General features: G+C 47.2%; 1 protein-coding gene across 2 annotated transcripts in view; it reads left to right on the forward strand.

Moving 5' to 3' along the window:
* Positions 1-20197, forward strand: part of PCSK2 (proprotein convertase subtilisin/kexin type 2) — a gene marked incomplete at both ends in the record, with an annotated part of 214342 nt that extends 194145 nt beyond the window's left edge. For both annotated transcript variants that reach the window (XM_082670978.1, XM_082670979.1), the window contains 4 exons: positions 2575-2790; positions 4752-4852; positions 13013-13240; positions 19711-20197. In XM_082670978.1, the coding sequence (XP_082527104.1) occupies positions 2575-2790; positions 4752-4852; positions 13013-13240; positions 19711-20197 (1032 nt within the window). The remainder of the gene's footprint in view (positions 1-2574; positions 2791-4751; positions 4853-13012; positions 13241-19710) is intronic.
* Positions 20198-25783: the final 5586 nt, after the last annotated feature.

Genomic DNA, 25783 nt, shown 5'->3' on the forward strand with positions numbered 1-25783 from the left:
GGATCTTGGGGTGTCATTTCAACAGGAAAGTGTGGCATGCTGATAACGGGCCCATCCCACAGCTGGCTCTCAGCCTCTTATAGATGCCCCTCCCCACCTGCCCTCAGAACCAGGGTCTGCTCCTCAGTGGCCCATCTTCCCCAGAAGCCAGGGACTATTTGGTGCTGATACCCAATCATTAGAAGCAAGAATATAATTATTACTGCCTCATGTAAACACACACACACACACACACACACACACACACACACACACATCTTAGGAAAATGATGTTTAATATTCCTAGCAATCAAAGTATTCTTGTGGGCAAGTCTTACATCCAAAACAAAACTAATGTTTGCTGCTCACTCTTCAGAAACATGCTGATAGTTATTCTCTGTGTATCAGTGAGCAAAGCCGCATAACAACTTCCCCAAAACTCAGTAGTTTAAAATAACAACCATTTAAGTCTGATCATGGGTCTACAGGTCTGCCGACCTGGGCCATCCTTGGCTAATCTCAGGTGGCCTCACTCATGCATCTGTGGTCAGCTGCGGGGTGAGCTACAGACTTTCTGGTCTGAGGTAGCCTCCCCTGTCTGGCAGCTGTTGGCTGTGACAGTGAACCTGACTGGACTGTCGGTCATCAACCAGCCGGCTAACTCAGGTTGGTTCCCATGGTGCTCTGAGGGAGAGCAGAAGTGGGTAGGTCTCCTTGAAACCAATGCTTGGAACCGACACAGCACCACTTCCCACCACATCCTGTTTGCCGAAGCAAGAGAGGAGGCCAGCCCTGATTCAAGCAGTGGGAAACGGACCTCTCCTCTTGATGGGCAGCGCTGCAAATCATACAGTAAAGGGGGCATGAATACAGAGAAAGCCGGACAAGTTAGAGTCACGATCCTTCTCCCTACACCAAACTGAGAACGCTTTTAGCACTGGTTTCCTTTTAGCGGAGGTTGCTTGTCTCACGAGCAGCCCACCTGTGGGCTGGTTCAGAGGAAGTTTCCTCAGGTGGCAGCCTCACCCATTTACCCTGATTCATGTCTGTTTCACTTTCCGAGGGTGCCATTTCCCGACATTGAGCCCAAATCTGAGTCTGCTTGAGAGGGTGATCCCCTGCACCAGCTGTAAGGATGATACGTTTGTTTCCCTCTGTGTCCTGGTTTCTGAGAGCAGTTGCTCGTTTGGATAGAGTTTTCCAGGACAGATATATCAAGGTGCTGAAGACAGTTCTCAGCTAGTGGCTGAATCAACCTTTGTTGATGTATTGACTCAGTCAGGCACAGGCTAATTAACTCCAAGTCCTGTTAGAAGCAATCAGAATGTCACTTCTCATTGTCAGGAGGCAGAGAGACTTTGGCGGTGACCCAATCATCCTCTCTCCTCTGGCGTCGCCGCCCTTAAACCACTGAGTTAGGACCGAGGACCGCTGGTGGCCGTGCAGGGACAGACTTTCTCTGCCATGATTTCTACTTTTGTCCTCGCCCTAGAGGGTTACCCAGAGTCCTGGCCAGGCTGAACACCTACTGCTCACCTGCCACACGGCATCCCTGCCCTCATCACCGCCCACCCAGCCTGCGGGTCAAAGCAGGGTAGCCCGGCCCTCCTGCCCCTGGGGTCAGAAGATAGGAAGCTGGAAGGAATGGCCACTCCAGGTTGTGGAGGCAGAGAGAATTCTCCTAGAAGGCAGAGAACAGGAAAAGAAAAACAGAAGCATTAAGAAAGTGGTTTAAACAGAAAAGCAATGCAAACTGTAGGTACCTACAACTAAGCTTGCTGGTTATAACTAATTAGCATATGGCAGTAATCACTGTACACGTCATTATGTTTAAAATTATTTCTGCTGTATGTTTTACTTGATCATATTAGACTTTCTTCTTATATTTATATATTTGGTGTTCCCTTACACAGGTACAATATATATATTTTGCTTAAAAGAATTCTAGTATGATCCAACTGAGTAAAAAAAAAGTGTATTATATATATATATATACACACACACACACACACGCACACACACACACACCCCAACATATATATAATCTGCAAGTAAAATGTGTATTTTATACTTACAATATCTACATATATATGTAAACTTATATAAAATATATATAATATATAAAATAGAAGCTATAAATATCTTTTATATCTTATTTGGCTAAGTATTGATATAAATATACAAGTACATTTGCATTTTTGCTGAAAAATGCCTGAAAGAATATATAAGAATTACATGCAGGCGTATTTTTTTTTCATTTTCCTTTCCATATACTTTGACTTTTTACCATGAGAATGTACTATGTTTAAAAGCAGTTCATTTGTCAGTTTTGAGGAGATTCTTCCAGTTTTTTTCACGTTATTATCCCCAGCTTAAATTGTAAATTCGGATGACTTTTCTATTGAATCCTTCCTGAAAAGAAAAATTCTCACGGTGCCCGGCCAGAATGATAGTGGTTTTCAAGGGCAGATAGAAAGGAAGCCAGTCCTTGCTCTCAGCTGCTGAAGAAGCCCAGGTCCCCACCCGGACCCCGACCCCAGCCCCGGCGGGACCCCCTGCAGCCCGCGCATCTCTCCCTGTCGCCCCCCACCCCAGGGCCGAGGGGGCAAAGGCAGCATCTACGTGTGGGCCTCAGGGGACGGCGGCAGCTACGACGACTGCAACTGCGACGGCTACGCCTCGAGCATGTGGACCATCTCCATCAACTCGGCCATCAACGACGGCAGGACCGCCCTGTACGATGAGAGCTGCTCCTCCACCCTGGCCTCCACCTTCAGCAACGGGCGCAAGCGCAACCCCGAGGCCGGAGTGGTGAGTGCGAGGCCGGGTGGGTGGACACTCCTGACGTCATGCGCAGACACAGTGACGTCATGGGAGGAGGAGCTCCCCACCCCCCTTCCCTCAAAGAGTCAGGGCCTATCCCCGGGGGAGATCCACCCTCTTCCAGGCTGATGATGCCTTGTTATCAAGGTAGAGACCTACGATAAACAAGAACGTGATGACCTCCTTCCCGCTCATGTACCATCGATTTTCTTGTTCATTGTTTTGGCTTACAAATAATGATGAACTCTGGTTTGCCCCCAGCACGTCACTTATAAGGATAACTAATATTAAGAACTGGGGCATCACACCTGCACCCATCTGAGCCAAGAGCTCGTCCATTTATTACAGCAATTTAAAAATAGCAGCCATGGACGGACTTTTCTGGGTCCATAAAACCCCCCAAAGTGGGCACATGTGTGTTTTCTCAAAGGAAGAGTAGTGTGTTCCATCGTATTTTAAAATGGGTCCATGATTGAGAAAACAAAAAGGTTAAGAATCACAGACTTATTTACTGCACTTTGAGCAACTCTTCCTTCCTGGGCACCGAGGTTTAATAGTGAATTTTCCAAGGCCCCTAGAAATGTATGTCTGTAAAGCATAACGAGCATTTTGGGATCTCTTCCTCTCTCTGGGTATTTCACTCGCATAGGGGCCTTTCCTCAGTCTTCCAAGCCTGGAATTTAGTGGTTGGTTCAGGAGTCCTGCTGAGATACGTCCTGCCTGGCCACTGCCTCCTCTGGGGTTGGGAGGAACACAGTCACCAATACCAGCTAGTCCTGCAGTCCCAGGTGCCTGCCTGGGCTCCACCTGACCAGCTGGCCAGGCTCTCACGTGACCCAGGAGAAGCCCTTTACCTACAGGAGACACAGACCTTAGCCTGACTCCCTCCATGAGCCTGGGGCTCCCCCTGGTCTTGGGGAGGATGGAGATCGTGTCAGGTCCTCCCAAGCAGAAGAAGGTTTCACCTCTCTCATCCTACAAGCTACATGGGCAGAAAGGGACAAGTGAAGAAGCTCCCCTCCCTGCCCCAAGAGCCTCCCAATGGTGTCACTTTGTCCTCAGCGCCTGTCTATGACTCTCTTTCTACTACGGCTGGGGAGGGGCCTTGAGTTCTCTTTGAATATTGTCATTTTCCGCAAGTAGATGCTTTTAAACCTCCCTGGTACTTTGTCCCCCAAAATAATAGGCCCACTTGAGGAGCCTACAGACAAACAGGAGGAAGGAGTATTCTCGTGGCTTATAAATGATCTTAATGAAAACCCTGGCTCTCACAAACACTGCAAATGGGGACTTTCTCTTTGTAAAATCCTTTAAAACTCAGTTGATTAGCCTCCCTTGGGGTGATCACTCATGTATCAGAGGTGTCGCTCAGTGTGTTCCAGATTCTCTCCGTGGATTTTAGATGTAGAGAATGTAACACTTCTCTTTAATGGCCTGTCCCTCTAGGCAAACTGTGGCTGAGCCTGTTTTGTCTTTCCTCTTTGGGAATGCCACCCTTTTTCCTGAAGGGAAAGGAAATTGCTGATGGACTGGCCCTGAGCTTTCTGAGCCAATCCCAATGCAACAAAACTCACCATTGCTTTGACTATGGTGGTGATATTGGCTTGTCACTTTCCACCTGTTGTTTCCTTTTAGGATCCAGAAGATAAATGTCTCTCTGGTCTCTAGAATAGCTGCAGATAGCTTCTATGAACAATTGACTTGCTTTTATCTTGTGGACACTGTAACTATAACTGATTGTGTTTCCCTTTTTGCATGGGCTACTAGGAAACTCAGATAAAATGCATGGCAAAATAGATACATGGGTGCTAAGCTTATCCTTACCTTCATCTTAATCTTCTTCAGAACAAGGCAGAGTTTAAGTAAAAGAAATAGAAAATCCTCTGCTCCGTGTTGTTTTGGGTTTAAAGCAGTGTGACTCACTCATTACTCGCTATCTTCCCCTCCAGGCAACCACAGATCTGTACGGCAACTGCACCCTGAGGCATTCTGGGACATCCGCAGCTGCTCCCGAGGCAGCTGGAGTGTTTGCACTGGCTTTAGAGGCTAAGTATGTTTCCATCTCGGGACCAAGGGCTGGTTCTGCAGGGTGGACTGAGACATGTCTCCCCACCTAGGTGTCCACAGAGGCAAAAGTGGGTGTGAGAGTCAGTAAATAGTCAGGGCCAATGAACTCTGGTGGGCATTGCTAAATGGTACACACACACACTCACACACACACACCACAAAACTACATCCTGAGAGAGCACAAGAGCCCAACATCCAACCACACATAGGGGCACATCGATGTTTTCTTGGTGAAAACACCCTTTTATCTTCTATGGATCCCGTGGCTGTCTTACTCTAATAATACTCCCAAACAGCTACATGAAGGAAAACCATTGCCAAGCCGGGTATCCAGCAAGGTTTTCAGACATGTGTTAAACAGGATGCTCTTGCTCCAGATTTGTTAACTTATAAGGCTGAATTCATTTTAACACTGAGACAAGGTGGGCGAAGTCACACAACGTAGACCAAGAAATGGGCTTTGCTGGGAAACCATCCAGCTACCAGAGAGGGGAGACCATCCCCTCTGTTCTCACCACCTCCGCAGAGGCCACAGGTCAGTACAGCTGGACCCACCTTGGATTTGAGCATCAGCAGAGGTCCCTGCCCACCCACTCCCCTGTCTTCTCTCAGTGCAAACCAGAGGCTGGCCTTGGGTTTGAACAATGAACTTGTGGCTTCAGGCACCACCCATGTGGTGTAAGTGCAAATGCCCGCTAGGCAGGGAATTATCCAAGAATACAGAAGCAGCAACTTATAAGAAGTTGAATTCAGGCTCCTGGGGAAGGGAAGTTGAGTTCCTGTCCCTGTCAGCCATTGCTAGGCAACCGGAGCTTCTAGCAACAATCTTCAGGCAGCCCTGCTTGACTCTGCACATATGCAGTGCATTTTTTGACTTGCAAAGGAGGTAAGAGCTGATTCCTAGAATAGGAGAGGACTTCAAAAGATTATCTAGTCCAACCCCTCTGCCTTTAAGCAGAAAAGACATCATTATCCCCCTTTTACAGATAAGGCCCCAAATTGGGAGTGACTTCTCTTTTGGACCAGGCCAAGCTTTGATTCTTTTAACAAAAGTCAGTTGGAAATTTTAGGAAAGAGATGGACACTGGTCAAAGCCTTCCTATTAAGCACAGAGACCAGAACTTACTCACGTATTATGTGCCTTTCCTGAAGATGAAGCTGTCCCTCTCAGGGCCTGTTGGGTCCTGGAGTCTGAGCCTCACTCGCTCCAGCTGGGAGCAGACGAGCAGAGGGAAGCTGCTGCCTGCCGCAGAGCCTTGCAGAGGACAGGGAACAAGAAGGGCTTCCTGGCCTCCTCTTAAATCTAAGAGGGCAGAACTTGACTCAAAGTCTCCTTAGATTCTGGCAAGCAAAAAGTCACTTTCCCAGGCCTCTATGCCTACAAAGTGACCCCTTACATACGTCAAAGTAATGGAGTAGGCTGCTGGGACTTTAAACAGATGCATGGGCTCTGCACCAATTATTCTCCATTCTTTAGCACACTTGCAGATTTCCTTACAGAAAAGAATGCAATCACCACTTAGGCACACTTTGTTTTGGAGCAATGGTCATGAATTGAGTGCTGTCTATTGCCATAAAGAGGGAAAAAATGATACCTGGCAGTAGGGGGTTCAAGCCCGTCTTGGGAGCCAGTCCTCAAAAATTCCTCAGAACACCGATCACCTGAGTTGGAAACACGCCCTGAAATTAGAGTTTGATGCAAGTGATTTATTAAGAGAGGGATCCCGGCAGAGACCACTGGGGAGGAGAGGAAGCAGGTCGGGCTGGGGAAGAAGCTGAGCAAGGATGCGATTTCAGAAGTTCTGGCCTCAGCCTGATCCCAGGGAGAGCTCTGGAGGGTAAATTATGCCTCAGAGTTTGTTCCACATCAAAGCAAGGGAGCTGGGCTGCCATATTCTTGTACTGTTTGGCCTTTGGCTAAGAGCCCCACCTGGGAAAGTAAACTCCAAGACTTCTCTGTGGGCCCAAAGGCTCCAACAGCCAGCAGCTGAAACCACTGCTCAGCATGAAATAGCCCCAGGAGAGAGCCCGGAGGGCGGAGGAGGGAAAGACTCTCCACGAACACTTCCTACAGCTCATCTCCTACAGCTCATCTCTCATTATCTTCACATGAGGCAGCTGGGAGTCCCTGGTGACATATGTGGCAGCAGTCGAGGGCTGTTCCCCACCCAGAGGTCCAATAAGAAAGCTTTTCCAAAGCAACTTGAATACAGTAAATAAATTATCCTGTCTAAATGAATTCCCATCCGGACTACGGAAGAGGGAGAATGACCACCCCCATGGCTCCAGGGGACAAAGGGAAACCACGCCTCTGTTCTGACCAGTCATCACCTTGTGGTTTAATCTCATAAAATGCTTTTCTGCCAAATGCTTGAAAATGCCTTTCTGAGTTGTCGGGAACATTGCTCACGTTTCCCAGTGAGACCAATATCAGAGACATTCCGAAGAATTTCTTTAGTGGGGAGTTACTGCTGCCTTCAAATATTTGGGGTTCTCTCCATAACCCAGGCTTTCTGGATGGTTCAAGAGGGCTGAGCTGGGTTCGAGGGGTAGATGTCAAAAGAGGCAAACTTGTGACCCAGGAGAACCATCCACAGTAAAGCGGCCCATATACTGGACTAGAACAGTGTTTCCAAAACTGACCTTCCAAGGGATGGATTTTTTCATGTGAGCTCCATCAAAGTCTACTAGATGCAGAGAAAAGTGCACAAATATTAGATACAGCTCAAAGACTTCTTGTAAAGTTAACAGATCCGTGTAACCAGCACCCAAGTCAGGAAACAGACCATTACCTAAGTCTCAGTATGTGCTTTTCGGTTCAGGATTATGTCTGAGAGATTCCTCCATGCTGCTGCGTGTGCTTATAGGTAGTTCATACTTGTTGTTGAATATTACTCCATCGTATAAGTGGATACTTGGGTTGTTTCCACACTGGGGCTATTGTGAGTAACATTGCTGTGAGCATTCTCGTACGTGTCTTTTGGTGAAGATGTGGACGCATTTCTGTTTGATGTATATTAGGGATTCAAAAAGCTGGGTCATGGGGTATACACAGGTGCAGGTCTAGCAGTTTTCCAGAGTTGGTGCACTTGCTGACACTCCCTCCAGCAGTGTATGAGAGTTACAGCTGTTCCACATCCTTGCCAACATTCGCTATTATCTGTCTTCTACACTTTAGCCATTCTTGTGGGCATTCTGTGGAATTGCACTGTAGTTTTAATTTTTATTTCCCTGATAACTAGTGAAGTTGAGCACTGGGGAGTTTTGAAAATGATAGATTCCCAAGACTCAGCCGAAGGTCACTGAATCACATCCTTAGGGATGAATGGCCCAGGAATCTGTCTTTTCAACGCCTTTTTCAGGGACTGCAAGAGCAGCCAGCCCCGTGCTGGTCTGTGGCCTGGAGTGTGTGGCATCCAGGAGTACGGCAAGGGCTCTATGAACCTAGCACTCAGGTGCCGTTTGCGGAATATGAACATCGCACTCTGCCTCTGACTAGGTGCCCGTATTAGACTGAAAACAGGAAATCCAAAAACAACAGCTAAACTGAGACAGGAATTTATTTTTCTTTTCTTTTCCTTTTTTTTTTAATAGCATAGTAACAATATATTTTAAATAGAATATTAATTTTATTTAATAAGTTTCTTACGAAGGAGTTTATTTTTCTGTCATGCAGAAGATAATACAGAGGTGAGGAGCCCCGGCGAGGGCAGGGTGGCCACCAAGAATCAGGGACTCTGTCTCTAGATTTCTGTTCTTTTACACCTTCATGTTATCTAGATGCCACGGGAGCTCCAGCCATCATGTTTACATGTCAGGCAGGAAGAGGGGAAAAGCAAAGGGAAAAAAGAAATCCACCAGCTGAGTGATCCCTGTTTAAAAATTTTTCAAAAAAATCACCCAGGGACTTGTTTCTTATTGGCCAGAACTGTCACATCGCCACCCCAGACTGCAAGGGAGGATGGGAAATGTAGTTTTGTAGCTGTTCTCTCCTTAAATTCCCTTTGCTGTCTTGATTATCAGGAGGAAAATGTGAATTGGAATCCAGAGAATTTGACACCATAAATAGAAGAACTCTGAAAAACAATGGTCTTTCAGGGGTAATCCTCACAAATAGGGAACTCAAAAAAAAAGAAAAAGAAAAAAGGGCACTATTTTGCACCAGTGGGAAGTTAGTACACCGATCGTAAGTGCAGGGCTCTGTAGGAGATATGGTTCTACGGATCATTCACAGGCAAAAACTCACTTGCCAGGACCAGCTTTAGAGGCTTAGGAAACAGCCCATCCCGAGGTCTCCCTGGTGCAGGATTCCTCTTCCAGCCATGCGGGGTCAGTCTCTCCCTGGGCCTCACACTGGTTTTTCCAAGATCCCACACTCTCTTGCTCAAGACGGCTGCCACCTTGGCCAGGCTCTGAGTGACCTCTCTCCTTGGAGCCCTGGCCTGTCCTCACATCTTATCTAGAAGCCGTGGGTTTGGCTTTGACCTCCGGAGATGTTCTCTCTGAACCGAGAGGCAGATGGCCCATCCCAAGTGGCCTAGGACCAGTCTGCTGACAGCTGAACGTTTACCCCGGAACATCACAGAGTCCTATGAGCGATTGGACCCAGCCAATAGGTGCCCTGCAGCTGCACAGATGTCACCATTTTCACTAATAGTTCACCGGGGGTTCCTCGTACATGGCCTTGTTACTGCTCGCGGCTCGTTCCTTGTGGTCACTTGTTTGTGGGCCAGGTTCCTGCAGCATCCTCTTTCCAGTCCCACGTCTTGATTCCTCCTCCCTGGTGATGTTTCTGGAGATCGGATCACGGGTCTCTCTGCCCTTCCTGTCTGTCACTAAGATAAAGTCCCTACATTCTACTGTGTCATCCTCTCCGCCTCTGTTCCTGGCTCTACCTCCCTGACTCATACAGGGCTCCCAACCTCCTGTGCTGATATGTGCCTTCTCCCGCCTCTAGATCCTTCCTTCCAGAACCTTCTCTCCCTAGGAACTCCCCTTCCCTGTGTTTACTCAGTCACTCCCACTCGTCCCTTTGACCTTAGCTAAAAATACCACTTCCTGAGAGACCCTTGCTGACCCCCTGGACCAGAGTTTCTCAAATTTGCTGCTGCTGATGAGAATCCCTGGAGTGCTTGCTAAGAACAGACATCCAAGCCCACGCCAGGTCCACAGACTCAGAGTCTCCAGAAGCTGCAGTTGTAACAAGCACCCCCAGTGCCGCCAGGAAGTTAAGAACCGCCCCCCACCCCCGCCCCCACCCCAAGCAGGTTTGCTGGAGCCTTTGGCAGATGCTTGGACAGGCCCACGGGATCAGCATCTCTGGGTCCTGTCTGACTTCGTCACTGTGTTCGCGTTGGTTCACATGTGCAGACGAGGTTGTGAACCGCCATCTCAGACCCGTGTTCTCAAACCCCGTGTGCAGAAGCACCACCTGCGCTTTGTCTTGAGGGCACATCCTCAGGCCCACAGCCTCCAGGAGGCCGATTCCAGAGACCTGAGGTTGAGGCCAGGAATGCATATCTGTCACGAGTCCCCATGCGTTTCTGATGCAGGACCACAGTCTGTGAGACTCCCTGGCTGGGAAAACTCAGGGTTCCACTGTTGGCTCCCCTGGCATTTTAAAATCTTGAGGTGTCTGTCTGTCCCCCGGGCTGTAGGCTCTGAGAGGGCAGGGACCTTCCTATGACCTGCCCAGAACTAGTGCAGAGCCTGGACATGATACCTTTCCATATATCTGTCTTACTTTCCCAGCTATCATATAAAATATTTGAGAAAATGTCATGTTCCTTGTCCTGTAGCACTGAACACAGTGACTTTTACATTGTAGATGTTCTGTAAATTTATTTTTTATTATTTAATAGGTATCACCTACAATCCTTGAGCTGCTATGGTAGGATTAAAGCCTAAAGCACGTTGATGAAATAATTATTTTACACAATAGTATCTTCGGTCAATTCAGAAGTTGCTCAGAATGGGGAAATAAGAGGGACTCTGTTTTACTTTTCAGACATAAGCAAATGGTTGTTCAAATGGTGTCAAAGATTCAGTGACATTGGAGTATGGCGCACGCTCTGATTTATTTTAGAAGTAGAACGTCCTTGTTCTAGCACATTCTTTCTCTCTTATGGACCCGATGAGAATAAATCCGTGGAGAAACATCTAGTGGGGTTAGAAGCATGGCTCATTTTTGCAGCAGAACCCCTAGCAAAGATGAGAGATGCTCCACCTGCCAGCCAGCCCTCGGATCACCTTGAGGTCACCAGATCCTCGTTTATCGGCACTTTTGAGTTAAATGAATTCAGAATCCTATTCCAGCAAAACAATGAGCTTTCGGCCATAATCAACTTCAGGAAATTTCACACTGTTCACCTAGTCCATATGTTCAGGGGACCATATGTCCAAGATATGTTCTTAAATTTCTCAAATAAGCATTGACCTTCCTTGAAACTTTCTCTTTAAAAGCTGAAGGTCTTCCTGGACTTCCCTCTCCTCAATATTATGTACAAACCTAAATGGGAAAAGAACTTAAAGGTCTGCATTTCAAGAGCATCTGAATCACTATCATCTTTTGACTCTGTTTTGAAGCTTTGAACCAATGAATGCTGCTTGTGCTGAGAGTTTATCAAATGAGTGATGGTGTTCTTTGAATCATTTGAGTCTAGGGAGAACCATAGTGCAGGGTTTTCCAACTTTTGTGACCGTGACTCTCAGTGAGAAATTAATTTTGCATTGCAACCCAAACACATACTACAATACCACACACGAGTGCGTGCAAACACACACACACACACACACACAGAGTTTCCCATATTACGTGCACACTGTTATTCTTTTCTGTTCTATTCCACTTGTGATGGCCCCATCCATTAAATCTCTGGTTCTCAACCTCAGCTGTCTACTGGAATGACCTGGGAAGTGTTAACAATTTCCAAAGCCTGGGTCCCACTCCCAGAGATTCTGATTTAAATAGTCTGAGATGTGGCCTGAGCAGTGGAATTTTAAATGTTCCCACCAGACAGTTTTACTGTGCAGCCCAGATACATAGCCTGTGCAATCAGTTGACCTCCTAGCCCACAAACGGGTCATGACTTACACTTTGAAAAGCACAGACATTGACACTAATGTCAATAGCACAGACTATTAGACATTAATTTCCAAAGACAAGTCTGCAAGCAAACTTGTCTATTTGCTGAACGAAGAGTATGCTGAGGGCTGTCCTGGGCACTGGGAGACAAGTGTGCTGAAGCTGTTGTCTCTGCCCTTGAAGAACTGACAGCTTCATGTCCCCAAATAGAACACTCCTGTGTAGCCAACACCCAGAGCAAGAAACAGAACTCTGTCAGCAGCCAGCAGCCCCCTGTGTCCCTTACAGGCACTGCCACCCCAAGATCAACCACTAACCTGGCTTCTGACAGCACAGATTCATTGTGCCTGTTTTTATACTTTAAACAAATGGAACCATACTCTACGTTCTCCTCTGTGTCTGGCTTCTTTGGGTCAGAATTCTTATTGTGAGATTCACACAATTGTGAGCTCCCTGTCATTCTGAGTAGCTGTAGTTCATTCTCATTGCAGTGCAGTGTTCCACCTCCTATAAACACACCTCAATTGGTTTATTCACTTTACTGTGGATGGGCATTTGAGGACTTCATAGTTTAGGCCTATGAACATTCCAATACGTATATGTCTGGTGAATATATACACACATTTTTGTTGGATACATACCTAAAAATGGAACTTCTGGGCCATAGCTTAAGCACATGGGCAACATTTGAAGATAGAGCCAAACCATTTTCCAAAGTGTTTGCAATAACTTACACTTCCATCACCAAAGTACCCAGTTGCTCCACATCTTTGCCAACACTTGGTATTGTCAGTCTTTTTCATTTTAGCCATTCCAGTGTGTGTTAGATATCACAATTGAAATGTATTTAAGTAAGAAAGGCAAGATATTTTTAATTGACATATATCTATACCTATATTCTCAGTAGTGCATGGAAATCCTCCCTTGACTTGTGGGTTCATAGATATTTCAACATCTTACCAGGGGTCTATGTCCTACCTTAGTCATTGTGTCTCTCTCCCTCTCTCTCTCCCCTCTTCCCCCGCCCTTGCTCTCAAACACTCTGCCTCCGGTACCCAGCCTGGGTCTGACCTGGAGAGACATGCAGCATCTGACCGTGCTCACCTCCAAACGGAACCAGCTTCACGACGAGGTCCATCAGTGGCGGAGGAACGGGGTCGGCTTGGAGTTTAATCACCTCTTTGGCTACGGGGTGCTTGACGCAGGCGCCATGGTGAAAATGGCCAAAGACTGGAAAACTGTGCCTGAGAGGTTCCACTGTGTGGGAGGCTCCGTGCAGGACCCTGAGTAAGTGGGGGCAGCAGTTCTACTGCTGTTTGTGGAAAATACCCAGAGATGGCGCCACTGCACTGGTGACCATAACAGATTCCCTCTCTGCGTCATCCCGAGATGCACTGGATTTGATTCAGGGACAACCAGCTTCCAGGCAGAGCTGCAGTGTTGCACAACTCCAAAGTATCCAGTCTACAAAGCCCTGGGGCCTGGAACTTCTTTCCCTTATTGCAAAAAGGGAGAGATTTACAAAGAGGGATTGCCAAGGGGAAGACTTACGGCGTCTGTGCCTTTGCAGACGCTGGGCCACAGCAGGTGGGGACCATGGGCAGTGTGACCAGAGCAGGATGTACAGTTAGTTGCCTCCTGGCTACATTCGAGATTAACAGAAAGGTGGCACGGTTGCAGTATTTAGGGGAACGGGCATTGGGGCCTGCTTAGTCGAGGTTCACCTTGATGTCAGACCTTGTTCTCCGCAATTGCCCTGGACAAGAAGGTTGGGTCTCTGTTGATCCTCACGCTCTGTGCTTCGGGGGGGCGGAGGGGAGAGGGAGATGCGGAACGTATATGCCGAGATGAATGACCGTTTCTCTCCCAATTCCGAGTGCACTGAACATTCTGTCATAATCCAGGTACAGGTTGGAATTTGGAGCCAGAGGCAACACTGGAAATAGGCTGTCTGACGCCTCATTTTAGTTAAGGAATCTGAGGCCCTGAGATGTGACCGCCCCAATGGCTCACAACTAACTGGGAACTTATCCAATAGCAGCAGCATTATTTTTTTTTTAATCTGGAGAAATCTTTTATTATATTTCAGTTGATTCACTAGGTTAAATTTATTTCACAATATCTATAGATGTTCTTGTCTATATAGAAAACATATTTCTTACAGGTTTTTATGCAAATCCATTGAGAATTTACCTTCCACAAATGACCTTCTGTTAGTTGAGACAATTTTATTCCAAACAAAATACACATGTACACATATACTGTGACAGCAATTTTTAAAATGTAAAGTATAGAGGGATTTCTTGGTTGGTGTGTGAAAATACGTATGTCAACGCCCCACCCCGCAGAGGTTCTTATTTCTAAGGTTTGGGGTAAGGTCCAGAAGATGGAGGTTTGTGGGTGGTCTCAGCAGCATTATTTCAATGAGAGGAAACTCGAGAGCTATTTCAGCACTAACTCAGCTGGGCTCCAGGAGGACAGGGACCTCATCTGTCTCGTTTGCTGGTGTGTCCTCAGGGCCTAGAACAGCGCCTGGAACTTAGTAGTCATGGGATCAATATTTGTGGGATGAATGAATGAATGAACATTTAGCCAGCATCACCTGGGCACAAGGAAGATGTCTACACGGTGGCAATAGGACCACCAGTCCAGCCAGGGAGATTCAGGGGCAGGGGGCAGTCAGCCTTGTTGGAAGCGCTCTGTGTCCCCTTGTCCACCCACACCTGAATTGTTCTCAGATGCAGGTGAGTGAGGTCTGGGGCAGATGTGCTCATGGAAGAACTCAGAGGCTGGGCAGGGGGTCCTGAGGGCAACGCCCAGGCCAGCTTGTGCCTCTGGTAGAGGCAGCCCTATCAGCAGGAATCCAACTTCTCAGGGGCTGGGATGGAGGGATCCGCAGGCTTGACAGCTGCCACTTTCTATGCAGGGCTGTACAGAAACGGCCTCTGAGCAGGTGAGTGGCAACCGTCAGGGTTATGAGTTTCCTCAGCACTCATCTTCCCAGAGAAGCAGTCAATTCGAAAAGCAATTTTCTAAGGAGACTTTATCAGGAGAGTCTGGAAAGGATGCTTGACTAAAATAAAAGGGAAAAATAGAACTGGCTGTGAGCATCTGTGCTGGACCAGCCGAGGGCCGTGAGCAGAGGAAGCCCAGGCCGCCCCATCGGCCAGCGTGTCCCCAGAGCATGCTGTCGGGCTCAGGCCACTTCCACCCTCCCCTGTTCACTCAGCTCCTTGAAGACTGTGGCGAACTCCGGATTTTAAGTGAATTTGGAGATCAACGTTCAAACCTGATCCGAATGCCTGAAGCAGCATAGTAGAGCTGGCCGGGTGGCTGTGGACTGGTCACTTCTGAGCTGCAGTGTCTTCTGTGGGGGTTAATGCCCACCTGACACTGTGACGTGGGGCAGAGCAAACATCAAGTGACTCCTGTTGAGTGTTCTTCAGTGACAACCACATGGCAGGTGTTTTAGATACTCGGGAAAGGGCAGCTGTCATTGTTACTATTATTATTCTAGCAAAACAACTACGGCTTCATAACAGTTTTTATCATACAGCTGAGGATTGAGAACCCAAAGAGCATTCCAAGGGCCCCCTGGGAAGCAACGCCTATTTCTAGGCACAAAGTCACTGAGCCCTCATTTTGCACCAACATGCAGTAAGACAAAGATACAAGCCATGTTTGTCTTTATAGGACTTGAGCACCAGGCTTCTGTACTTGTTTCTGAAAGTTCAGAGAGTAGCTCACACCTTCTGATGGGCGCCTCATTTTCAGCAGCGAGTGTGTTCCCGAACGTGGCTGTGTGGCTAGATCAGGGTCTCTGAAGAGCCTTTTTGGTTCCACAAACAGCCATCTCCTACTGCAACCTCCTGATAAACTGACTTTTCCTGAGCACCTATCCCTGTTCTTTTTTTTTTTTTTTTTTTTTTTTTTTGCTGTACGTGGGCTTCACTATTGTGGCCTCTGCCGTTGCAGAGCACAGGCTCCGGACGCGCAGGCTCAGCGGCCATGGCTCACAGGCCCAGCCGCTCCGTGGCATGTGGGATCTTCCCGGACCGGGGCACGAACCCGTGTCCCCTACATCGGCAGGCGGACTCTCAACCACTGCGCCACCAGGGAAGCCCCCTGTTCTTTTAAAATAAGAATGAGTTGTACTCCTTTTCTTCTAAAAGCAATATATGGCACTGGAGGAAAGTCAGAACATACAAAGCAGCAAGAAGAGGGTAAGAAAAATCCGCGAGAGCTGCTCCCTGCCCCTCCCGACCAACGAACGCCAGGTCGCCTGTGAGAGGGGGTGGTGTTCTCTTTTCTCTATCAAGCTTGCTGCCTCTGGAATTCACAAGTCAAGTCAATTTCAAAGTGACAACATTCCAAGAAGAGTGCAGTTAAATGTCCTCTCCCCAGGGCCCCAGGCCCTCAGCCAGCAGGTGGGGATGGGAGTTTGGGGAGCAGGCAAGTCCCCCAGGCGCTAAACAAGCCAGAGTCCCAGGGACCGAGGGGTCCCCGGAGGGGCCTCCGACCCTGGCACACACCCCAACCCCAAGGCTTCTAGGACAATTTGTAAATCCTAACAGGTGTGTGTGCTTGTTCCCACGCCAACCTGCCCAGGTGGATGGCAAAATTCCAATTATTTTCTCAACAATTAAATCTGTGCTATACAAAACAGAAGCAGTTAGCCACGTGTGGCTATTTAGTGAAATTAAATAAATTTAAATTGATCACTAAAATTAAATTTAATTAATTAAAAATTCAGTTCCTCACTCATACTTGTCACATTTCGAGTGCCCAAAAGCCACATGTGGCCAGTGGCTACGGTATGAGCACAGATATAGAACATTTCCATCCTTGCAGGAATTGGTAGTGCTGTTGGCCAGCACTGGTCTAGACATTTGTCAATGTACAACGTATATGAGTGTGTGTCTATATTTATCTTCACAGCAACTCTTCAAGGTAGGAAGTCATATCCCCATTGTATAGGTAAGGAAAGTGAGCTCAGAAAGTTCAAATTCCTTACCCACAACTGGACCTTTAGTCTACCCATCTAGCTTTCTGCCCAGGGGCTGGAGTCCATGTGATCGTTAATCATTTATCAGCTCACCTGTTATGTTTCTGATCCTGTTCTGAGTAAGTAGCATCTTCTTTGAGAGGTCCAGGTAGTGGCTTGCCATGCTCACATTTCCAAAGCTGGCCTAATGCCTGCTTTCCACCAAATTGGATGATTTCCCCAGAACCTGGTGCTGGGGACCCTCTGTCCCTGCACCATCACTGGATCTCCATGGCCAGTGGATGCATGATTCAGCATCAGAGTCCACGCAGAGCACACACGGTCCATGAGACTGTTTATGTGTATATTTTAAGTTCCTTGGGAGAGTATTGCCTTTATCAATGAGCTGCAGGGGAGCTCCAGCAAGCCCTCCCAGGTTCTTTGCCTTGGTTCCAAGGGCAACGTAGAAGTAAGGCTTGGCTCTGAGCTGGGTGTACGACCAGCATCCTTTTGTAGATGTATTCTACAAGATGTGTGTTTAAAAATGCACACCATGGGCTTCCCTGGTGGCGCAGTGTTTAAGAATCCACTGCCAATGCAGGGGACATGGGTTCAAGCCCTGGCCCAGGAAGATCCCACATGCCGCGGAGCAACGAAGTCCGTGCGCCACAGCTACTGAGCCTGCGCTCTATAGCCCGTGAGCCACAACTACCAAAGCCCATGTGCCTAGAGCCTGTGTTCCGCAACAAGAGAAGCCACCACAATGAGAAGCTCACACACCTCAACGAAGAGTAGCCCCTGCTCGCCACAGCTAGGGAAAAGCCCACACGCAGCAACGAACACCCAACACAGCCAAAAATAAATAAATAAAATAAATAAAAATTTAAAAATACACACCATTTTATGCTCCAAAATAAAAGCCATGTCCAGGGAGGACATTAACATAGACAAAGGGCTGGAGAAAGGGAGCTAGTATCATGGTCCAGGCACTGTGCTCAGTGTTTTCCTACATGGTCTTATTTAAACCCACCCACAATGACAATGAGACTTCAAGTATTTGAAAAATTTTCCCAAGCTCTCTTGACCAGTAAGCATAGAAGCAGAATTCTTACCCAAATAGGTTTATTCCCGAAGTCTGGAGTCCTTCCGTGATACCATGCACTCCTCAAATGGAGTTTCCTGTATTACGTTTCTAGTGCAAGAACCTTTGAGCATCTCATCTCCAAAGGAGGCCACTTCCAGAAAGGAGATCGGTTATATGGAAAGACAGCTGAGGAATCTTAGACTGACCGTCCATGGGGCTCCAACTCTATGAGCGAAGAGACTCCCAAATTCCCCTGATCTGTCACAGGACTGTCTTCACTAGGATTAATTAACCCAATTTCAGCTTTTTTATGATAGTGTTAACAATCACATTAGCAATAATTTCTCCTTATCAAGGTAGTGAGTACTTTAAAAGAAAAGTATATGAGCTCCTGTCTCAGTCTGGGTTGTCCCAAAAGTAGACCCTGATGGGACTTGGGTACTGACAATGTTTTGAGAGATGATCTCGGGAAACAAGTGAGGAGGTGCAGCTGTAGGCAGGGAAGAGGAAGCAATCCAATAAAGATGCGTTGATGCTCCCCTGACCAACACCTTGCCACCCTGGGCAACGCTGAGTTGTCCCCACCAGGAGTGAGGAAGCCAGGTGTATGTACTCACCACCTTCCGTCAATCGCCGCTAGGGGGCTTTCCCTGTGGGGTTAAATCCCTGACACTTTGGGGCCGGCCTGCACGCAGGCTGAGGACGCTCCCAGGAGGCAGGGAAAGGCTCCAGGAGAGAAGCTGGGAGATGCTGATACCCGTGGTGGATGCAGTCAGGGTCCACAGTAGCCTCAGCTGCAGGCAAACCCAGCAGTGCCTTAGGAGAAGCGGGAACGGTGTCCACAGCATCTGCCGCCTGCCCCGTCCACACACAGTCGGTTCTGAGAGTGTGGGTAACTTGCTCAGGCTCACACAGCAAGCGTAAGAATTAACCCTGGATTTCATTTCCTCTTTATGGCTGAGTAATATTCCATTGTATATATGTGCCACATCTTTATCCATTCCTCCTATGATCTTATTTGCAAAGCAGAAATAGAGACGCAGACAGAGAGAACACATGTATGGACACCAATAGGGAAGGAAGGGGGTGGGAGGAACTCGCAGATTGGGTTTGACACATATACACTATTGATACTATGTATAAGACAGGTAACTAATGCGAACCTACTGTATAGTTCTTTTTTATATATATATAAATTTATTTATTTTTGGCTGCATTGGGTCTTCGTTGCTGTGTGCAGGCTTTCTCTAGTTGCGGCGAGCGGGGGCTGCTCTTCCTCGGGGTGCGTGGGCTTCTCATTGTGGTGGCTTCTCTTGTTGTGGAGCACAGGCTCTAGGCGCAAGGGCTTCCATAGTTGTGGCACATGGGCTCAGTAGTTGTGGCTCGTGGGCTCTAGAGCACAGGCTCAGTAGTTGTGGCGCATCGGCTTAGTTGCCCCGTGGCATGTGGGATCTTCCCGGACCAGGGCTCGAACCCGTGTCTCCTGCACTGGCAGGCGGATTCTTAACCACTGCGCCACCAAGGAAGTCCCTACTGTAGAGTTCTACATTTTAATTTTCTAATAAAATTTTCAGTTACCTAAAAAAAAAAAATACTAATTCACTCCAGAGCCCCTGCTCTCCCCGCTCCCCGGAGCTGCCCCTGGGAGAGTGTGCCCAGCCCTCACGGTCTCCTCCCCTCTGCCCTCAGGAAAATACCGCCGACCGGCAAGCTCGTGCTGAAGCTCACCACCGCCGCCTGCGAGGGGAAGGAGAACTTCGTGCGCTACCTGGAGCACGTGCAAGCTGTCGTCACGGTCAACGCGACCAGGCGAGGGGACCTGAACATCAACATGACGTCCCCCATGGGCACCAAGTCCATCCTGCTGAGCCGGCGGCCACGGGACGACGACGCCAAGGTGGGCTTTGACAAGTGGCCTTTCATGACCACCCACACCTGGGGGGAAGATGCCCGGGGGACATGGACCCTGGAGCTGGGCTTCGTGGGGAGCGCGCCCCAAAAGGGGGTGCTGAAGGAGTGGACACTGATGCTCCACGGCACGCAGAGCGCCCCGTACATCGACCAGGTGGTGAGGGATTACCAGTCCAAGCTGGCCATGTCCAAGAAGGAGGAGCTGGAGGAAGAGCTGGACGAAGCGGTGGAGAGAAGCCTGAAGAGCATCCTGGGCGAGAACTAGCCCCTCGGCGCCCGCTCCCCGCTGCCGGCCCGCCGCCCCAGCCGGGCATCTAGCGGTTAACCTCCCCCCACACAAGCGACTCCAACTTCTTGCTCCGAAGCTTTGCTCACTGTCAGTGGTTATTTTCATTACCATGGAAGCAACCTTTTTTATTCTGTGCCCCAAATACAGTGTTCCCACCAACACCTCTGTCCTATTTGTGACTCGAAGTTCTTTATTTCTGTCACTCAGATAGGTGATATCTTGCCAACAAACCTGGGACCGCTGTCCCCTCGGTTTCTTTCATAGAAGAGAATGCATTTAAAAAGCCAGGCGCGGTGACGCCAAGGACGTTCATTCACGGTCTCAGCTGAGGACCTGTTACTTAAAAGGAGAATCCAAGGTTATGACAGAGGTGAGCTCTGAGTCTCTTAAAGCACAGATGCTGTAAATCCTTTGGGGAAAGATGCTTTTGACTTTTAGCAAGATTTTTCAGGGATGTAAATGAAGGTGGCGTGAATGGAAAGGTGTCCTAATTACCAGATAGGGAAGAGAGAGTCAGAAAGCATGAAGGTTTGGAAATCTTGCCACCAACGCCCACATCGTAGCTAGTCTCACTCGGCCAGCGCGATACATGTAAAAACTCAGTAGCCTGGCTGCCCTTTACCAGCTGCTGCTCTGAGTGACAGTAAACTCTGCTAGAGATGCCCAAATTACCCTGTGTGTGTAGCCTTCATCCCAGCCCCAATTTTCTGGGGTTCCCCCCATAGTTATCCAAAAGAAGAAAGGCAGGGCAGGATGGCAACACTTCTGGGAAAGGGTCGCTTAGTGGTTTTTAACACAGGAATGTTCCTTTTCTGCAGTCACTCTGGGGCTTCCTCATCTGATGGAAGTGAGAGGTGAGCTGAGTGTTTTCAAGAGCTTTCTGCTTGGGCTTTGATTTCCAAAGCACGTGACTAGAGGGAAACACCTTCTGCGTGTTGTGATTTCTCTGATGAGTTGGGGAAACGGCCTCTGTTCCAGAAGAGGTGTGTGCAGGGCGAGGGGGCAGCCATCTCACGTGGACCCTCCCTTTGTATGGAGCCCCCTCTGCTGAAGCCAGCTCAGCCCCTAGTAACCTGAGGCCCGAAGGAAGCAGGAGGAGGCCTCTGTACGGAAGCACTCAGTTACCATCTCGGCAGCTAAGCCGTCAGGAGGGGGTTCTACATGTAATCTAAAGGTGACACACCCTCTTCCCCAGTCAACCCCCGAAGACCCCGTCTCATCAGCAAATAGAAATGCTTTCTGAGCAGCTGTCACTTCGTTTTCCTATTCGAGGACTGGCTCTTCATCACCAATCCCAATGCCCACCCGCTCCCGAGAAACGATGTGCTCGTTTGATTTGATTCCAAAGAACTGATCAACCACTTCTGTTCACACTTCTCTCTTCCCATGGAAGCGGGTAGCTCAGCCTGGAGTTCCTTTCCTTAAGGCCAGCAACACAAGAGCAGGAGGTTCCGTCCCCTGAAGGGGGCAACTTGAAGGGAAAAGTCTGGAAAACCCGTTTTCTTTCTTTTTCCCCCCATGTTGGCATGAATTTCTGTCTTCTCTAACACCATATGACCTTCTCTATAGAATGCTTTACAATGTAATACTATTTATGATTTTTAAAAGAAATTTATTACATGTGGCAAAGGTCTTTTTAAACCAGTTTAGACTTAAAGAAAAAATAAATGGAAATCATCAAAATTTCATTTCACATTAACAGTCTGAAAATAAACCAAAGGACGTTATGTGTGCATGTGTGTATAAGTGCACACAGAAATATATATACATATGTAGACTATATACACGTGTGTATATATGTGTATATATCTTTATATACACTTGTATAACTGTATATACACACATATACATAAAATGTGTGTATGTGTATTTATTGAAGAAACAGACACCACATTCATCTCTAAAAGAATATTCAGAGGATATCAAGATGATTCTGGCTGAAGGAAAAGGCTGGTGGAAATTCAGGTGAAATGTTCGTCAGCTCCCATTACTTCACCTCTGTAATCTTGCTTCTCTGTATAAACATTAAGTGTCTTATATAGCAGCACAGATATAAAATAGTTGTCCATATTTTCACAGTTATGGTATAATTTGTGAAATTAGAGAGTAACTTATCAGCTTCTTAATAGAAATGGCAAGTTTTGATATGAGTATACAGTCCGTAAAGATATATACAGTCCGTAAAGATACATACAGTCCGTAAAGATACATACAGTCCGTAAAGATACATACAGTCCGTAAAGATACATACAGTGCTGTTTAAAACTGTTCGGTCTCTACTTCATGTTTTACACCAGTATTAACACGAAAATATGTCTACCTAGTGAGGTTTTTATGACATCCTGATTCTAACGCAAGAGATACTTATTTATAGTCATTTATTTTAAAAATGAAAATAAGTGAATAATAATCAAGTTAACATTGCTATTCCCTGTGACAAAATTTTCTAAGTAAATTTAAAAGTACATGATGTAAATTAGGAGATTCAACAATAAAACATTACCTTCCAGAAATTACGTGGGATGTGATATGTATTACATAAAAACACTTCCATCCATTCTGGGAGCAGATCATTAAAAGTTGCCAAAGAGATCTAAAAATCTTGCTTTCATAAGTATTCATGAAAGATTTATAATTAGCAAATAAATCATACCCAAATTATGATCTATAGCAGCATTTTTCAAACTCAGGTTACACCCCATTAGTAGTTGTAAAATAAATTTAGGGAGTTAAAACCAGCAATTTTGGAATAGAATAGAATAGATCATGCATATTAATGATAACTATTATTTTCTGAGATTTTTTTTTCAGAAATGTGTGTGTGTGTGTGTGTGTGTGTGTGTGTGTGTGTGTCTGAGTGTGTGTATTGGCTCACAATGTAAAGTACATTTCTTACTGGGGTCACAGTCAAAGATCTTTCAGAAACACTATTCTAGAATATATTCACCAGGCTAGACTAAGTTATACTGCGGTAATGAACAGCCCCCAGATCTCAGAGGTTTAACACAACAAAGGTTTATTTATGATTTACACAAATTTCACGGAGGATCTGGGTGACTCCCCAACGCCAGAGATCTCCATTCAGTGACCCAGGGATTCAAGCTGCTTCAACCTTCAACCCTAGGTTTATCATCACAACGCGAGGCTGCGACAGCAGGCAGGAGAAAAGAACCCATGAAGATTTGTTCACTCTTCTACGTTCACCCTGAAGGAGACACACATGTCACTTGACCCACCGTGCACTGGCCAGTACTGGTCAATGACTCTGCCTGCACGGGAAGCAACTGAGGGATTATAGGACAACTAGTGGAATACTTGGTGAGCCCTGGGGTCTCTACCATAGAGATAACTTGATGCCACTTTAAAACATATTCTTATGTAAAGAAAGTAAAGTGAGTGGAAAATATAAGGGAAGCGTAACTGGGGATGTATTTATAACATAAACTATGTAATGACAGCATACCCCTGCATCAACACCACAGCTTGACTTCAGGGTCTGTTCAGTGTCAAGAGGGTACTTATTTTGCTATAACTTTCCTGATCCAGAACTGGATTTAGTAGTCACAAAATTAAGCAAGCTTCCAGGTGAAATGGAAAATGGTATTTTACCAACTTTGCAAATCCTGTGACTTGTGGAGGAGTTTATTAAAAAGAACTGATATGATCTCTTTCAAAAAAGAAAAAACAGGGCTTCCCTGGTGGCGCAGTGGTTGAGAGTCCGCCTGCAGATGCAGGGGACACGGGTTCGTGCCCCGGTCCGGGAGGATCCCACATGCCGCGGAGCGGCTGGGCCCGTGAGCCGTGGCTGCTGAGCCTGCGCGTCCTGAGCCTGTGCTCCACAACGGGAGAGGCCACAACAGTGAGAGGCCCGCATATCGCAAAAAAAAAAAAAGAAAGAAAAAGCATATTCTTAGGTACTGATTCACACGGCAGCCTCTCCTCATAGGACAGTACCATGAAGAGCATGACAAACCAGCTCTACCCATGAGACCACATGCAGTTCTAGCAAATCTTGATAAGTATTAATAAAATACAAATATATTATATTTATCATAGTTCACTGTAAAAACAATTTCCAGTTTTATCCTATGATACACTACTGTAAAATCTTAAGAGAGCCAAAGGCTGAAAACACATACTGAAAGGTGTAAAGTCCCGTCTGATTTTGTGACAGACTGAAGGCTTCTTTTCAATACTTAAGTTCAAAGAATGATTTCCCAAAGATTAAGTTAAAAAACTGATCATTCTTATAGAGTTACTACTATGTGTCATTTTGATTGTCATGGGATCAATGCCTTCACTGGTTGGAGTCGAAAACCACACACTACAAAACCTTTAGGAAACGTAGCCAAGCGTTTCGTATTTAGAGAGAAAAATGCTGAATGCATTAAGAGAACTGGTGAACACGCAGCCAGAGTCAGTTTTTGGAGGCAGAGTCTAATTTGATAGAAATTTCTAAAAATCAGAATGCCAAGATTAGAGGCACTAGTTGTGGGAGAGAATAAGGGGTTTGAAAAACATGGGGGGTTTGAAGTAACATGAGCACAGGATGTGTCCGGCACCAGTGAAGGGCGTTGGTTGTAGCTGCCAGGTGGTTCCCTGTCTCCAAAGAAGGAACAAGCTGTGGGGAAAGGGGGGCCGGTACTCAGCACGTGGGAGCTTAGGAAATGGACAGTGGAGGACGGAAGTCAGGAATAGTATCTGGCAGTGCTCAGCGTAGGGAAACGCAGACGCTGGTATAAAGGGGGATTCCATCCTCTGAAGAGCTGAAGTCTGTTGAGGACAGAGACCTGTGCACGGGGAGGCCATCCCTAGACGAGCACCCTGAAACCCCATCCACCTGCCAGGGGGGATTCTAAGCCCACACACAGCCTCCTGACGCCTTCATCAGCTTCCCAAGGACATTGACACCAGGAGAGGGGGTGGCCAGCTCCTGGAGCTCTAGGAAAGGAGGCTCCCTCTTTGCGTTGCAAATTAATAAACTCGTACTTGAGTTGGTCCACTAATCTCTTGTGCATTTAATTGTCCCTTTCCTTGGGTTTCAAAAACATTGGTTGAATTTGGTTTTGAGTTTATAAGGGGCCAAGAATCAAAATCTGACCCGAGGCAAATTCTCCAAGCCAGCCTGCCGGCTTCATTTTTCTCTCAGGACGTAGAGGAGACTCACTGTGAACCTGAGGAGAGAATGAACTTGACCATGAGAAATGTGCTCGGCCCAGGAGATGCAGACTCTGCGTTGCTAAATTCCTAATATTCAGCCCCGCACTGTGTGGGGTAGGATGGGGGCAATTAGAAATCTCAGCCCACAGGGTTTCAGATGCCCGAAGAGCCAAATGAAGCTGGGGATTCCTTAGTTATCATGTGAACTGTCACCAGTTCCTACCATGGAGGCTTCAGGCCACCCCATCCTCACCTTCCCAGCATGGAGGGGTCCCACATCACAGTGCCCTGGAAGATGTTCCCCTGCACCCAAGAGGACGCCGTTGGTCTACTCCAAGCTGGATGGTGGATGGGAGGCAGAGGCTGCAACCTATCTTTTTCTCTTTTGATCCCATGTCTTAG

The sequence above is a fragment of the Grampus griseus genome, assembly GCF_964374135.1.
Source record: "Grampus griseus genome assembly, chromosome: 14".
NCBI lineage: Eukaryota > Metazoa > Chordata > Mammalia > Artiodactyla > Delphinidae > Grampus > Grampus griseus.